Raw genomic sequence first — 16,241 nt, forward strand, 5'->3', positions numbered from 1 at the left:
TTTTAAAAGTAAGATCCTAGCATAAAGTATCAATGATGATGCTTACGCTTTGAATGGTTGAGTAAAAAAAGTCACATGATGGGACAACAGGGATAACAGCTGTTGACCTGATATGTCTTACGCCGTACACATGTATTTTTGTCCACTTTATGCCTTTAAAGCGAAACTGTCACATTTGAAAGCAGAAATAACAAATTCTGTTGCAATGAAAAACTGAACTCTTAACTAATAAAACACACCTTCGTTCAATCCACTTGACTGTCTTACTTGGTCTTGTATAACCATAAGCTTATGGCAGCCAGTGTTAGCTAATGTTAGCAAACTTTAGCTAGATATTGCTTTGTTACACACGTTAGTGAGTCTCTACTTCTATTAAAAGACTGTGAAAGCCACAGAATCACCTATAATGTGATAATGTGTCACAAGAACTGGCTTTTGAGCCATTACTTTTGTAAAGTTTTAGACTGAACTGAGAATGTTATACTGAACCAGAAACAGACTGAACTTCCCATTTACCTGAAGTCAGTCAGAATCAACATTGAACAGTTCAGCTGTATGAACATGATGTGTTCAGTTACTGTTGTATGTACTGAAGTGGATTTGAGTAGCAATCGGTTAGCTTTGTTAAAAGTAAACAAATGCAGAGTCAGAGACCATGAATCTTTAAACTAAACTTAACGAAACAATTTGAATCAGCAAAGTACATGATTTATACATCTGTATTTTGTAGCATTTTTTATATGTTAACATGAATGAAATGTTAATTTTTAATATAAAAAGTTTTTAAGGGGTTTTGTTTTGATCCTGTTCATCCTTTTTGCAGACATTCAGAAGATTTCTCTTCAGCTAAGGCTCACACATTTCCTAAGATTTGCCTCTAATAAAGTTCTCCTTATTGAATGTTTGAACAGGCAGAGCACAGAAAGTTTGTATATAAAGTTCTGTAAAGCCAGAATCTGTAATCCTGACAACACTTCTTGTGACATTACAAGTCAATTTGCCCCGCTTCTTTTTCCCCCTTCTTTGTAACTACGAAATCCTTCAGAAATTTGAAGTCTGTGTCTCTATTGGCTTATCAATGCATCCACATTTCATTGGAGAGAGAGTGGCCATTTTGAAAGCACCCACCCCTACAGTCAGCACCATTGTGAATGCCTCTGAGAGAGCATGTTCCATTTAGCCGCCTCACAGTACGGCCAAACAAGCTTGGAAGGTTTGTGGTGGTGTTTGTGCTAAAGCTTTGGGGTGAAAATAAAATGGAGGAACCCACACACCAGAGACTGAGAGTGCATATTTAATTTGTTCTGTGCTTATCAGCCTGGTCGTACTGCAGGGGATAGGAAGAGAGGAGGGGAGGAGAGAGGGAGAGGAGGAGGAGGAGAGGAATCGGGTGGTTTGGACACGGCTTCAATCCCACGGTGATGAAGCCATTAAAGTGAACAGCAGCTGGCAGACACACACCATAAACAAGTTAACGCTTCACAAGAGGAAACACAGATTATCGTCTGACAATGAGAGCTTTTAGTGTGTGTGTGTGTGTGTGTGTGTGTGTGTGTGTGTGTGTGTGTGTGTGTGTGGTGTGTGTGTGGTTGTTGTGGTGTGTTGTGTGGTGTGTTTTATTCCCTTGTAGATCAGATAATCTATTAGAGTTAGGACATGTATCCTATTGCACTGTAAATTCTTCTTCGGGCTCTGCAGCTGTCACCAAGTTTCCTCCAGAGTTAGTTCAGAGGGGAGTTGTCTCAGATTGCAGTATAATGAAGATCATTAGCCAAAGATTATTCCTATCGCTGCCTTAATTACAGTACTTATCTAATTGCTTATTAAAACCTAGATTTGGTGAATGCACAGAACCCAAATTAAATGGGTAAACACTTAATTGAACAAATCCATTAGTTCAGATAAAGAGTTTCATATGAGCAGACATGGCGTGGAATAAGAGACTGCATTAACATAATGCAAGCTATGATTCTCTATTATCCACATTTAAATAAACATGTCTCCTTCTGTCTTTTTTTCTTTCCCTCCTATCTTTCTAATTTCTCCTCCATTTGTTTGTGTTGCTACCACTGTTTTATTGTAATGAGCATTATTGGCATGACCCTAAAAGCAGTTTGTTTTCCTAATAACAATTACAGAAAATGCTTTAAGATTAATGCTGGCACAAGCAAATGTCTAAAATCTCAATAAATCACCTTATTAACATGCATTAGCTGACTGCTGGAACAACATCAGCATAATTTTATCTCTCCTATCCTCCCCCGCTGTCACCTCCGCTCCCTCCTCTCTCATTCACCTTCTCCCCTCCTCTCCCTCCCACTCTGTAGTTTTCTGGGGAGGTGCCAGAGAACAAGGTGAACGTGGTGGTGACCAACCTGACAGTGGTGGACAGAGATCAGCCCCACAGCCCCAACTGGAACGCCGTCTACCGCATCGTCAGCGGAGACCCCTCTGGACACTTCACCATCCGCACCAACCCCATCACCAATGAGGGCATGCTGACAGTGGTCAAGGTAAAAGTGAAGCTGTTTGTTTGGTCTGTCTCTCTACACTCATCCTAATTAGCTCTTTTGAATTTGAAAGCGAACAATTGCTCTCCATTATTATTCAACACTGCATCTTGCATCATGTTTCCACCTGCTCTGAAGAGCCAGATGCTGATGACTGAGTACTTTGGTCTCACAATGTTTTCACTGAATTATGTCATTTCTCAAATTGGAGCACAGTTAGAGCTAATCTTGCAATCAGCTACACTCATTTTCCCATCTCATTATTTTCTTTACTGTGTGTGTGTGTGTGTGTCTTTCTCTTCGCTCCTTCCTCCTCGGTTCCTCTGCAGCCGGTGGATTTTGAGATGAACCGTGCCTTTATGCTGACAGTGGTGGTGTCCAACCAGGCCCACCTGGCCAGCGGCATTCAGTCTTCACTCCAGTCCACGGCCGGAGTCACCATCTCTGTTCAGGATGTGAACGAGCCTCCCGTCTTCCCCGTCAACCCCAAAATGATCCGCTTTGAGGAGGGTGTACCCGCGGGGACAACTCTTACAGTGTTTGCTGCCCAAGATCCCGACCACTTCATCCACCAGATTGTCAGGTACACTTCTGTCACAGCCATCTTAACTTCAAATGATAAAATCCTTTAAAATATATTTCCAAACATGCAAGAACTAAATCCATAATTTGGCCACTTTGGGCAGCAAAAAGAAGCTGTAAACACCAACTTCATATATTACTTTAAGTTGATGTGTTAAACGTGTCATGTATCTGGCCACTTGGCAAATATAAGACCGATATTTGCTTTCTTTTTACTCTGTTTTTGATCTACACCAACTCTTTAGGGAAATGACTGTCTTTTTAGCTGCTCAATGCTCCACTATGTTCACCAGGTAACTTTGTCTGTCTGCCATTTGGAGCTGTTTGATAGCGTACAAGGTGTTTTTAGAGTATTTCTGATGAAAGCAGCCACATCAGGAAACAAGGTTGATGACAGTGGTGAGAGTGAATCAAAACCTTGAAGTTGTGGACTGTAATTTGGTCCCTTGTTAATATGAAAATATTGATATAGCAGATTTGGTCGAAGTGGTGATATAACCAATTAGTTTTCTTTAACTGATATTTTATTTATTCAGTATTTCAGCGTCATATACAGTGCTATGCAGTTTTTTCTTATCCAGTCTTCAGCTGCCTCTATATAAATTGTAATATTGCATGCAACATTCAAGGACACTTACTGCATTGAGCAGCATAAATAATGAAAAATAGGGAAAAAATCTTACAACCAAATAAAAATTCAAGTTTCTTCTGTAGGTAGCAGCAATCAGTGCTCATGCTATCCACTGCACGTTTTATCTGCTTTAACCAGTTGTTATTGCCTGCCTGCCTGCCTACTGAAATATTCAGTTTTTCTCTTTGTTTGAGCTCTCTCAAAATATGCTGTGTTTGGTCCTTGAATTTGAGGGAATTATGCCTGGAAAGTCTTGGAAAAGTCTTTGAATTTGATGTTTAAGAAGGTGTGGGAACTCTGAAGATTTTTGCTTTACTATAAGGAAGCCACAATAAAGTTCATAATCAAAATTCGAACTGCTCACTTTTTTTTAAACTTTTACTTCCAATACTTAAGTACTTTATAATCCGAAAATTACATTTGATACTTAATTACAATAAATATCAGATACTTTAAGACTTTTACTCGAGTAATATGCTAAAAGGTGACTTTAAGTCTAAAGTCATTTTTTGGTAAGATACTAACCAGGTACTTTTACTCAAGTATTGCTTTCAAATACTTTATACAAGACTGCTTGTATATCAGTGCTTCAGTCCAAAGGAGGACTGACTGTAGTGAGGTATTTCCAATATTTTGTCCGCCCCCATCCCTATGAATCTGTGTGTCACCGATGTTTAATCAGTGCTGGACAGTTACTTCACAGTTTATGCCTCTTCTGTGACATTCTCAACTGACCCCCCACCCACATCCCGAGCTCCAGTTACCTCCCCGTTGCCAGGCGACTGGCGTGAAGAGGTCATCCTGTAATGAGTTGGACACTGTCTGCCTGCCCTCCTTAGATCCCTGTCTTCTCCTCCTCTTCCTCCTCATTGATCGCTCCCTCCATCCTTCCTAACTGGGATGACACACAGCGGGCATCGTGCCATCCCGGCATCGACCTTGTGCGACAGAAACTCCCACATGTCCACTGAGGTCCAGCGGCACCGTTCCGCTCCATCTGCCAGCTCCAACGAGAGAGATTGATTTTTCTTAATGTCAGTGAGACGGCCTCTTCCACTGTGGAACCAGTGGAAATGTTACTGAATTGATAGCAGTGGGGTTAGTGAGAGATGTTCTCTTATATGCACTGTACAGAGGACTGAGCAATATCCACATCTCAGGTTTCCTGTCCTGAAAAGACATGTCATGCAAAGCAAGTGGGCTGAGCGCTCCTGTCCTTTGAGAGAAGTAACACCTCTTTTACTCCATTTTCTCTCATCCCTCCCTCCCTCTTGCTCCTGCTGACCCTGTCCCTTCCTCTGTCAGTCCGTGTCTCTGTTATTTGATGGGAACTCAGAGCTGCTGTCTTCTCCATAGCAGCTTGCCAGCAGTCGTTCAGCTCACGGTCAGACAACCTCATTGCTGTGGCTGCTGTATTCCCTTTAGGTGACCTCTCTTGAACCCCTGCACAATATACACACAGAAGACACAGAAATGCACAAAGGTAGACTCACAATCATGCACGGGAGCGCCAGCAGAGGATGAGTGAAAGGCCTGTGTGTGAGCAGTAGATGGGACAGGAGCCAGCTGGTGTTTTTTATTTTTATGAGTTTCCTGCCTTTTTCTCTCTCTGGAGGAAAGCAACGAGAAGATGATGTGAGGCCGAGCCTGTTTGCCAGCTGATTTTACTCTGAGATGTGATGAAGTGGCAGCAAGAGCAAATTAAACGTGTTTGTTTGTGTGTGTTTTTGTATTTTTATCCTTGTTATGGTTAAAATATTAACCCTGAAAGGTGAGGACATGTTTTTTGCTTTTTTGAGCTATTAATTAGCAGTTAGAGCAGTCTTCACAAGTATAGTAAGACACTTTGCTCTGTCAGGTGCAGTCACAGTAAAGACAGCGGGAGGTGAAATCATGTTGGCACAGGAAGGAGATGAGAGTGCCTGATATGCCACGTAAACACTACAATCTAACCTGCAGGGCAACATCAGATCCTGACTAACGCTGCTCAACAGCCTCTTGCACTAGAAATCATATTTACTTCCATCTGTTTATTATGAAACTGTTAAAATATGATAGAGGGAGTTCCCGTCTGCCATCATGTCCCTGTCTCTCTGTTGGATGTGTACCAGTGCAGAGGTGTTCGTCTTTAGCTGGAGGTGGAATTAGTTTTCTCCCTGCCTGTGAGGCTCTGGCTAACTAGTGTCAGCCACCAACGCAGAGCTTTCATTAAGCCCCCGTTCCCACTCATCACGTTTTCCACCGACCATGCTTACATTCAGAAACATGCCTATGATCTCCCTCACTTTCTCGCTTTGTCCGCCTGTCCCTCTCACCCCCACCTTCTGTCACCACGGTGACACGCTGACCATCTCCCTGATGGTGAAACTTCTTGCTTGTCTACAATTAACCATTTCTCACTAAAACTGAGAGACAGGCACTTCCTACGCTCAGTCAGATGTTAAGACTCGTCATGGTTGTTAATGGGATATAGAGACTTTAATTCCAGCTGTCACTTTCCACTCCGTTGATGTATCGACCGGTGACAGTGATGAGAGTTGCTGTGGCAGTTGTGTGGGTACAAAGAGCAGTGAAGTTGTTAAGAGCCTTGCCTGGCTGTTCTGCATATGGGATCAGGTTTTCGTCGGTCTTCATGCTAATGAGCTGCTGTTATGATAAGCTCAGTGAACATATGTTCCGCTCTCCATGTCACTGTAATATTTCAAAGGTGCTTGGCTGGTATTGCTTATTATGGTAATGAACATTGAACATGATAATGGGTGCTTCCACAAATAAAAGGTTCAGAGCTGCTGGAATTCAAGTAACAGTTTGGCTGCAAAAGTTAATTTCTGGAGTATGTTGGTATTTAATGAACCTTCTGTCTTTGTGTGTGTGGTGTGTGTGGTGTGTGTGGTGTGTGTGTGTGTGTGTGTGTGTGTGTGTGTGTGTGTGTGTGTGTGTGTGTGTGTGTGTGTGTGTGTGTGTGTACAGATACTCCAAGCTGTCAGACCCAGCTAACTGGCTGAAGATCAACAGGACCAATGGTCAGATCACCACCATGGCTCTGCTGGACCGAGAGTCCATTTACGTCAAAAACAACGTGTATGAGGCCACATTCCTGGCATTCGACAATGGTAAGTCTGGTAAGTCAGGATGATTGTGTGTGTCGTGATGATTTGATAAACAGAGGGCCACATACAGCGCAATAGAGACTTATTAGCCACATTAACAGCGAGGCTGTAGGGACAGCACAGTCTGTCGGTCCACCACTTTGGTCCAGACCGCAGCATCTCAGCAACTATTGGATGACGTTCGGTTCAGACATTCGTGGTCCCCATGGGATGTCTCCTAAAGACCGGTGATCCCTTGACTTTTCCTCTAGCGCCACCAAGAAGACAACAGTCGTGCTTTTGACTGAAAGATCTGGAAAAATATTGAATGGATTGACATGTGAATTGTTCCCCTTCAAGATGAAGTGTGTAGCGTTCGTTCCACATTTCCACTTAAAAGCACATGCAAAAATGGGACCATCCAAGGAGCATGTGAATGCACCACATGTACAGCATTCACAGAGCTGCCTGCATGCTTGTATACTTTAAGTCTTGTTCGTTTTTACCAAAATTATGAAAAAATTGTTTTGAAAAAAGTTTTTAACATTGATGATAATACATCCAGCGTCCTCTGACTGAAAAAGAAGCTGTTTGTTAATATTTTTCATCATCGTTCATCGTCATAGTGAAAGTAGCACAGGCAGGGGATGGATGAATGGGCCACAACATAATCTAGTAACACATTACTCAGGCATATCTCTCACTGTTTAGACTCTGTTCATCTAAAACTAAGATGACATTATCAAACATAATGTTTTATATATTCAGTCTGTACCTTCGGAGAAGCTGTTGTGCTGTCACTTGTTTCTCTTGACATTAAAGTGTAGGGTTACAAACAGCCCTGTAAGCTGTTTCAATCACCTCAACAGTAAAGAAACTGTTTTATGTTGTCTGTCTTGTCACTCTGTGTATTTGACAAAGGCTAATGCCAGTTTACATAGGTCTAATGGATGACATAAATTAGCTCTAATAAGCTCATTGTAACAAACTGAGGCAGATTTTTTATTTCACATTAAAATCCTTTAGAGCAACACAAAAGCAGAACAGACAGCTGTGGATTTTCCACAAACACCCTGTAGTGTGGGTGAACCGTAAAAGAATGGAATGGTTTGTTCATATACTGTATTGTATACAGTATACTGTATATAAGTATGCACCGCCGGTCAGCGCCCTGTCTCCATGTAGAAAAAAAACAACTGAGAATAATTTCTGTCAATGAGGGTCTTGAGTATCAGCCTCAGAAACTGCAACAGTGTACGCAGCTAAAGAACTAAGGCTCTACAAATGGATGCGCTTGCTCTCTGTGTAAGTGGGTGGGACCCAGGTGTTTTTACTCCAGTGAGAAATGAGGGATTGGTTGCCCTGAAGCACACCAACTTAAGCTGAAAGTGTTGACTGCCAATTGATTCTAGAGCCCAGTGTCAACCAGGGGATATATTCCACTTTGATTGAAATTCTCTTTACTTATTCTATTCAAGCGAAGCGTAAGAAGCAACAAAGCACCCAGCCAATCATAACCGACAAGACGGTCGATGGGCCTTGGGACCCAGGGCAACAGACCTTTACATAGTTGATGCACTAAGTTACTGTCTGATAGAGGGAAAGAAGTTGAAATCCAACACTGATGAGCTACTGCGGTGAACTATCTGTGGTGCACTGCATCAGTAATTTAGTCCAGCTTGCTGACAGTCTGCGTGCAGGGGGTTGTCAACTGAATATCAAGGCCACAATATATCACTGCAGTCTGTTTGTTCAACAGAGCAGCACACATATTTTCTTCATCTGTAGTTTGGGGTTGTGATGTTATGTCATGTATTAATTCAGTACTATCCTTGATCAAGTGCGAGTGGAATCTCATCGTGAAAAATGAATAAACTTGCTTTGCTTTCACACTATGAGATGAGTTAATGACTGAGCAAATTTTAATCATAGTTGTTGATTTACATACATGTATAAAAGGGTTTGTCGGATTAATTCCTAACGGTGGAGCACAGTTTATTATGTTGAACTTCGGTTGGATTATTTCACCTGTGATTTTTCATACTTTGGACAAATATCATAATATTGATTTTACCCATATGACCTAACACCACTGTCTCAACTGGTTGAGGTGAAGCTAATTCTTCATATATTGCTTTGTAAATGGCTGTAGGGCATACTGTCAGCTGGGACTGGCTCCAGCCCCCCTGCAGCCATCCAAAGGATAGGCAGTATATCTCATGGATGGATATACAGCATACTATAACCTAATGAATCATCATATATAAGAAGCAGATATGTTTTTTGTGTAAAATCTTAATCTTCGAAAGTAGCTGGTAGCTAATGTAAAATAATACTAGTGGAGTTGTTGTACAATATTTCCCTCTTAAATGTAGTGTCATTCAAAATATTAGAATAATAAAGTGAAGCACAAGTACGTTGAGTTTGTACTTAAACAGTACTGGAGTAAAGTTAGTGGTGGTTGTAATAATTATCTGGTTTTATTTGAGTAATTTCACTTATCAATTAACTGTGCAAAGAAAGTCCAATCGCTTAAAACTGACTCCAATTATGTTCTGTTTCTTTAAAATCAGTGTCTCCATCATTGTTAGTCTACCTATGTGTTTATCTCAATTGTCACATTTTGATTCAAATATTTCTAAAATGTGATTGTTGCATGAAAATACATGACATGACTTTTTTTTCAACTGAGTCCCTTCAACTTTAAACCCCTGAGATGAACCAAACTGCAGAGATTATCTCGCATGTGAAATGACCCTCAGAGAAACAAGCTGAATGAGAAAATATGTTTTCAGGGCCTTTATTCAACAAAAACGATTAAATGCATTGATATATGGAATTTTTAAAGAGATGTTCTCTGATCATTTCATCAGTCAGGAGTCAAAACAGTCCAGTGGTTAAATATTTAACTTCAACTTTAGTTAAACCTCATTACAAATGTTTTCACTGCTTTTGTTGGTCAGTTTCAAGTTGCACCGACTTGAAACTGACCAGCAGAACAACTTTGAACAACGTTTCTTTTTGAAGGCAAGTGGTGCGCTTACAAAAAAACGAGGGGCAGAAACGTCAGCAGAAAAACAACATTTATCAGTCCGTATAAGTGCAGTTCACTTACTGTGTCTGCTGTAATCAAAGCACATTAGAGGTTTTTTGCTCTTAACACTGCATGATACATCACAAATGTGTCTCCTTGAACCTGATTCGGTTCTGTTCTGGTCATGAATCATAAAAAAACCCTGAGTATGTCATGATGAGCTTGTGCTGCTGGATGCAGTGAAGGGTTAGTGTCTGAGTCTCTTCCCAGTGGCTTTTTCAGAGTGCAGATAAAAGCAATCTTTATGTGAGCGTCGTCCCCTCCAATATGAGTCTCGCCTCAGCCTTTTCAGGAAGCACCCGGTTCTGAACAAAGGGACTGAAACATTGTGTGTCTTTTCATTTGTTCTGGTTGTTTTGTTTGGGTGCTCCACTACAAATGTATACAGTATTGTTCCTCCACTTTCAGCCTCTCGGTAAACAAAACATTTTTTATTCCCAGTTGTTTCTGTGCTTGTACGCCTCATTTTCTCACTCCTACACATGAATCAGCTGGAAAAATGTCACTGACATGGAAGTATTGTTTTGCATTCTTCTGTAGCTTTTTCATCACACTCCCTCTTCCTGCTTCTTGCTCCACCTCCAGTCATTTCATCTTTACTCCTCTGCCAAGCCCCTATTCACTCCTCTCCATCTTTATCATTATCTCACCACCTCTTCCCTCTCTCTTTCCTCTCGCCTCCCCTCAGGTTCGCCTCAAGCCAGTGGCACAGGAACCCTCCAGATCTACCTGATCGACGTGAACGACAACGCTCCGGTGCTGATACCCCGGGAGGCCCAAGTGTGCGAGCGTGCACGCCCCAACTCCAGGATCAACATCACCGCATCAGACGCTGACGCCGACCCCAACGTGGGACCCTTTGTCTTTGAGCTGCCTTCTTTTCCCTCCAGCGTTCGCCGCAACTGGACCATCTCCAGGCTGAGTGGTAACTAAATGCTGTACATTGTCTTTCATAGAGTTAGAATTCACGAAATAAAAATGTGATGTAAAATTTAGGAGGTATGAAGGAATGACATATGACCATTCAGCATCCCGAGCTGAATGAAATCATAAACTTAACAGATAGGATGCAAAACCCCTCTGCAGAATAAGTGGCGACATCAATCGGGGGACCGGGGCTTGCTGTAAGCTGTGAGAGAGTCCAAGTTTAACAAAATGACTCACAACGCACAGTGAGAGAAACGGGTGCTATCCAGTGCTGACGTATCATCTCGTGCTTGTGATAAATGAGATCCATTCATCTCTCTGTCCCCCGAGCAACCGATCTGTCACCAAATCCACCCAGATGGATGTATCACAGCAGTTGTCTTGAGGACAAATCTGATCATATACCTGGATCCCTCTCCCATCGAGCCTCTTTTCTTAGCTTGACTGAGTGATAGATGCTGAAGGTTACACATTACTTTTTCTTTTTAATGCCTCCTTGCATACACACATGTCAGAATGATTGCTGACAGTTTGTTTGGTTGCAGCTTTTATTTGGTGTGTCATTCATTCATACATACGCACCAGGACATGATATCCTGCAGTAAACAAAATGTAATTTCTCTGCAGTACACTGTCTAATCTTGTTTTCCCCTTCTTCTTCTTGTCCACCTCCTCTATCCCCCCCCCCCCCCACTCACTGCCCTCCATCTTTTAATGCTTCTTCACTTTCCATCACCAATACTGCCTCACTCCCACACTCCAGGTGACTATGCTCAGCTCAGGCTCAGGATTCCTTACCTGGACGCAGGTATGTACGAGATCCCCATCATCGTGTCCGACTCGGGGAACCCTCCTCTGTCCAACCGCTCTGTGATCAGAGTCAAAGTTTGTCCCTGTGACGATAACGGGGACTGCAGCGCCACAGGGGCTGTAGCAGCTGCCGGCCTCGGCACCGGGGCCATCATTGCCATACTCATCTGCATCATCGTGCTGCTCAGTGAGTGCAACACAGAGGACAAGTCAAACCTAAACACGACTGGATCGGTGCATTTCTATGTATTGTACATCATAAAAATGACAGAATTTAGTGCTGCTCATAAAGCAAATCTTGTGTCTACGTGTGACTGTTATAATATCATTTCTTTTTCTCTCAGGCATGGTTCTGCTGTTTGTGGTGTGGATGAAGCGCAGAGAGAAGGAGCGGCAGGCGAAGCCCCTGCTGATCGACCCTGAGGACGATGTCAGAGACAACATCCTCAAGTACGATGAGGAGGGAGGAGGAGAGGAGGACCAGGTATTCCTTGTAGTCAGTAAATATACTGTACCAAAGTCAACAGCTGTGTAACCAGCAGTGGCATCTTGTGGTATTTACTGTCTCTTGCAGATGGTAAGGAACTGATCCAATAGATTAGATTACTACAATTGTCAAGTGCAGATAAATTGTCTGAGAGTTGCAGCTTCATGATGAAGAAATAAAAGCTGACCGTAAGTGAGGCAACGGGAGTAAAATAGTTAATGGTTATGAGATGAAATTTTCAGAATAAACCACTGACCTTTACAGTTATGTGGAAATTACAGCCCATATGTCAGAAAACAAGCATCACATGTGAGGACCAGGTTTTTTTCACAGCACTGAGCCGTGGAGCGTCTTTGCTTATATTTTGTATTTCAAACTTTGCTCCTGGTTCTTTCCTCCAAAACATTTTCTAATGAGTCAGAAGTGAAACCACTGATGGACCCAGACATTTTAAATATAACCTGACCTGGCCTTTTGAAACACAGCTTCAACATTTTCTGACCAGTTCAATCTCACATCAGTGTGAACCCTCCAGATATTTGCAAATGGAAAATTTCAACCTGCTGAATATTGCTGTAAATCGGTGAGGCTGCCTCTTTCCTCATCCGAAGCTCAGTAATTAGCTCCTTCAACGTAATAAAATAAAATTCCACAAAAGCGAGACAGAAAATTAGAGTGTGTACCACAGTTTCAAAATTAGCTGTGAACATGACTTGGCAAGCGTAGTTCAGCTGGACTGCAGAGTGAGAACATATTTTTGTAAAAGCGAGTGAGTGTGTTTTCAGGCGGCAATCTGCCCTCTGCCCTCCAACAAGTACTGGGGCTGAAAAGCGGCTTGGCTTGAATTCCACGCCTGTGCAGCTCTTTTAATATGATGAGCCCTATTTCTGCTCAGAAATGCTGTTGAACAAGCTTTTTTAGTTTTACACCTACTGCACACCGCATGCTCTTGCTTAATATTATTTTATACATAAATAAAAAACAATAATTGTAAGCTCCGACATCTTTGATTAATTCAGAAATTTGTTATTAATTATGCCCTTTTTTGATACCTGCTGTTTTCCAACACCCACACACACATCAGGTATCTAGTACATCAACAAACACATGCATCACGTGGCTGCAGTGCATATAAGCATATTATCACTCTTAAGCATCTGTTTGAGGACTTAGAAGGTGCATGTCTTTATCAGCTGCAGGAGAGCTGTTCATCAACAACCTGCTCTTTGTATTTCCATGTCTGAACATCTTAAAAATGGATAGAAATAAAAGCAACAATTGTAAACAATAGATGTGTATTAACAGCACTGTTCATCTTTTATGTACCATTTAGTTTAGAAGTAAGCAGTGAATGTAAATTGCACAGCATGCTGTGCTGTCAGAGTAATTTGCACATAAAGCAGACTGAGGGCTCGCGCGTGTGTGTGTGTGTGTGTGTGTGTGTGTGTGTGTGTTCCTGAGAGAGCAAGACAGAGAAGGAGAGAGCATGTTGACTGATGCATGGGGGGCACAAGCTCCACATGCTTTAAGAGTAATGTGACAGTAAAGTATGAGGCTCATGTTTCTTTTGTACTACACTGAGATGTGGTGTAATTTGTTTCTATGAGAATTTAATAAAAACTTAAAGAATTCAGTATATTATCAGTAATATTTGATCAAACCACTGAAAACTATTTCAGTGGTTTTTATCATTTCAGACTTGTTTTTCACATTATAGCACTATGACTTGTTACTAGTTCTAATCAGGTTTCTTGCATGTAGTGTGTTCACACTGGGAAATAGACTTAACATCAATACAAAAGTAAACTCAAAGCAGACAGCATGTGTACTAAGTATGGTCGATGTTTGTTTTTGAGTGTGCTTTTGATGCACTCTATTCTCCCACAATGCAATGCACAAAGGAAATGGAGGAGCTACTCAGCCGGAAAAAAATAGAAATAACTTTTGGTTGTTGAGAAAACAGAAATGAGTAATCAGTCTTAAGAAAGATGTTTTTTCTTTCTGTTTATAAAGTTTAACTGGTAGTTTGATGGACATCTAACATCACAAATATTGTGTTGTTTCTTGTTACTGTGTCTAACTGCTAAAACTTTACACTTCACCAGTTAGTTAGAGTCAAAACTGCGTAGAATTAGTATGTAACATGGATTTGGGACACAGCTGAAGTCTGCATTAGTGCACATTTACAAAGGAGCTCAAAAATTTTTTTAGAAAGTCCTGTAGTACAGATTTCACAGCAGGTCAGTCCTGAGCGCTCGCAGTCTGAATAGGAACACACATCAAAGTGTGTGCGACTGTGAGGGCGAACAATGAGACCTGACCAGAAAATAAACTCCAACATGAAAACTGAGCCTGACACAGTTTCAACTCCTGCAGTTAGAGAAACAGGTTTGAGACAGATGATATTTAGATAATGATGATAAACCGCATCACCAAACTGACTCTCACCTTTTCCCTCCATGGCTTTCATCTAGGACTATGACCTGAGCCAGCTGCAGCAGCCCGAGTCTCTGGACCACATCATCAATAAGCCGGCGGGGGTGCGCAGGGTGGACGAGAGGCCTGTGATCACTGAGTCGCAGTACCCCGTCAGACCCAGTCTGCCCCACCCTGGAGACATAGGAGACTTCATCAATGATGTAAGCAGGAGAACGGAGGAGAAATGTTTCGGTGTTTCGTTAACTGTTTCTGTTTATAAGCTAGAGTCAAGCAGGTGATCACAGGCTGTTAATGTTCCCTCACTGACTGTGAGTCAAATATAGGGCTCATTAATTTTTTTGAAGTTTTTTTTGGATCGTCAATGACCAGAATTGATTAACTTGAAATATTTCAAGAGAGACATGCAGGGATTCACTTTGTTTTCTACAGAATTGTATTCCTGTCACTGCTGGAAATACTGTATTTGGCCACTGGACACAGCTCAATGTCTGGCTCTGAAACAGCATTCAGAGCATCATGGGACATTAAAACCCTGATGGGTGGGTGAGCCAGATAAGACAAAGTTTACTGCAACATTTACAGTCTGGCACCCTGCACCTGTTAGTTTGTGAAAAATCAACACCTACATTATATTGTTAGTGAAGCACAGCAGCTGGCCTGAATCCAGTCTGACTCAACCATCCTGATACAGCAGGTCAGACCTGACAGAACAGGAGGTACTGTACTAGAACTCAGAGTGGGGGTTGAAGATCTTTTCTGTCTTCCTTGTCTTTGCGTCTCCAGGGTCTGAGGGCGGCAGACAACGACCCCACAGCTCCTCCCTACGACTCCCTGCTGGTGTTCGACTATGAGGGCAGCGGTTCAACTGCCGGATCCGTCAGCTCGCTCAACTCCACCAGCTCAGGGGACCAGGACTACGACTACCTCAACGACTGGGGCCCTCGCTTCAAGAAGCTGGCCGACCTCTATGGAGGAGGGGACGATGACTGAGAGTGGAGCGGGGGGCTGGGCGGGGCTGCGGCGGGGGTCGTGAGAGGCAGGGTCGGATGGATGGATGCTCCCGGAGACCACGGGCAGGGGCCAAGAACATGACGCAGGCTCCATGGTAGACATGTGAGGAACGGACCCTTACATGGGCTGTGTTAGTTTGCTCACAGCGACCAAGCCTGCTAACATGAATTCCGCTGCAACGCAACTGTATTCTGGCTTTATATTTTTTAGTGGCGAGTTTGTAGTGTGATGTTTGTTTTTTTTTTCTCTTCTTTTCGTTGTTCTCTCACCTTGCTGGACCCGGAGCTCTCTGGGGACAAATCAAGGCGGTCGTGAGAGACACAAGTAATGAATTAGTGCTTTGATTGATTGTTAAAACAAAACCATCTCTTGCTTTAGTCTCACACTGAAGAGAATGTTTTTTGGGAAGACGCTCTCTGACTCTCTCTTTCACTGTCAACTTGAATTTCCTTAGAACAGAAGCACTGTCATTTTATAAAGTGCCTTTTGTGGTGTGTTTTTGTATCAGACTCCTGCTATCTCAGGATCGGTTGCCATTTGTGCAGTACAGTGGAGGTACGTTCTCTCGTCGGCCCCCTGCGCTCCTAAAACCAGCCCTGCCTGTCACTCTCCTCTCCCCCTCACAGTGGTGCAGATGAACAACCCCAGCAGCCAGTCCCAG

General features: G+C 42.5%; 1 protein-coding gene across 2 annotated transcripts in view; it reads left to right on the plus strand.

Moving 5' to 3' along the window:
* The window catches only part of LOC111221838 (cadherin-4-like), a 191,609-nt gene extending 176,048 nt beyond the window's left edge, over positions 1-15,561 (plus strand). Inside the window, exons 10-17 of one of the 2 annotated variants that reach the window (XM_022745416.1) lie at positions 2,328-2,513; positions 2,840-3,093; positions 6,694-6,845; positions 10,595-10,831; positions 11,597-11,830; positions 11,988-12,127; positions 14,605-14,769; positions 15,353-15,561. In XM_022745416.1, the coding sequence (XP_022601137.1) occupies positions 2,328-2,513; positions 2,840-3,093; positions 6,694-6,845; positions 10,595-10,831; positions 11,597-11,830; positions 11,988-12,127; positions 14,605-14,769; positions 15,353-15,559 (1,575 nt within the window). In that variant the 3' untranslated portion in view covers positions 15,560-15,561. The remainder of the gene's footprint in view (positions 1-2,327; positions 2,514-2,839; positions 3,094-6,693; positions 6,846-10,594; positions 10,832-11,596; positions 11,831-11,987; positions 12,128-14,604; positions 14,770-15,352) is intronic. The other variant, XM_022745417.1, reaches the window with a different exon arrangement.
* Positions 15,562-16,241: the final 680 nt, after the last annotated feature.

Source organism: Seriola dumerili, unplaced genomic scaffold, assembly GCF_002260705.1.
Source record: "Seriola dumerili isolate Sdu_G_001 unplaced genomic scaffold, Sdu_1.0 BDQW01000088.1, whole genome shotgun sequence".
NCBI lineage: Eukaryota > Metazoa > Chordata > Actinopteri > Carangiformes > Carangidae > Seriola > Seriola dumerili.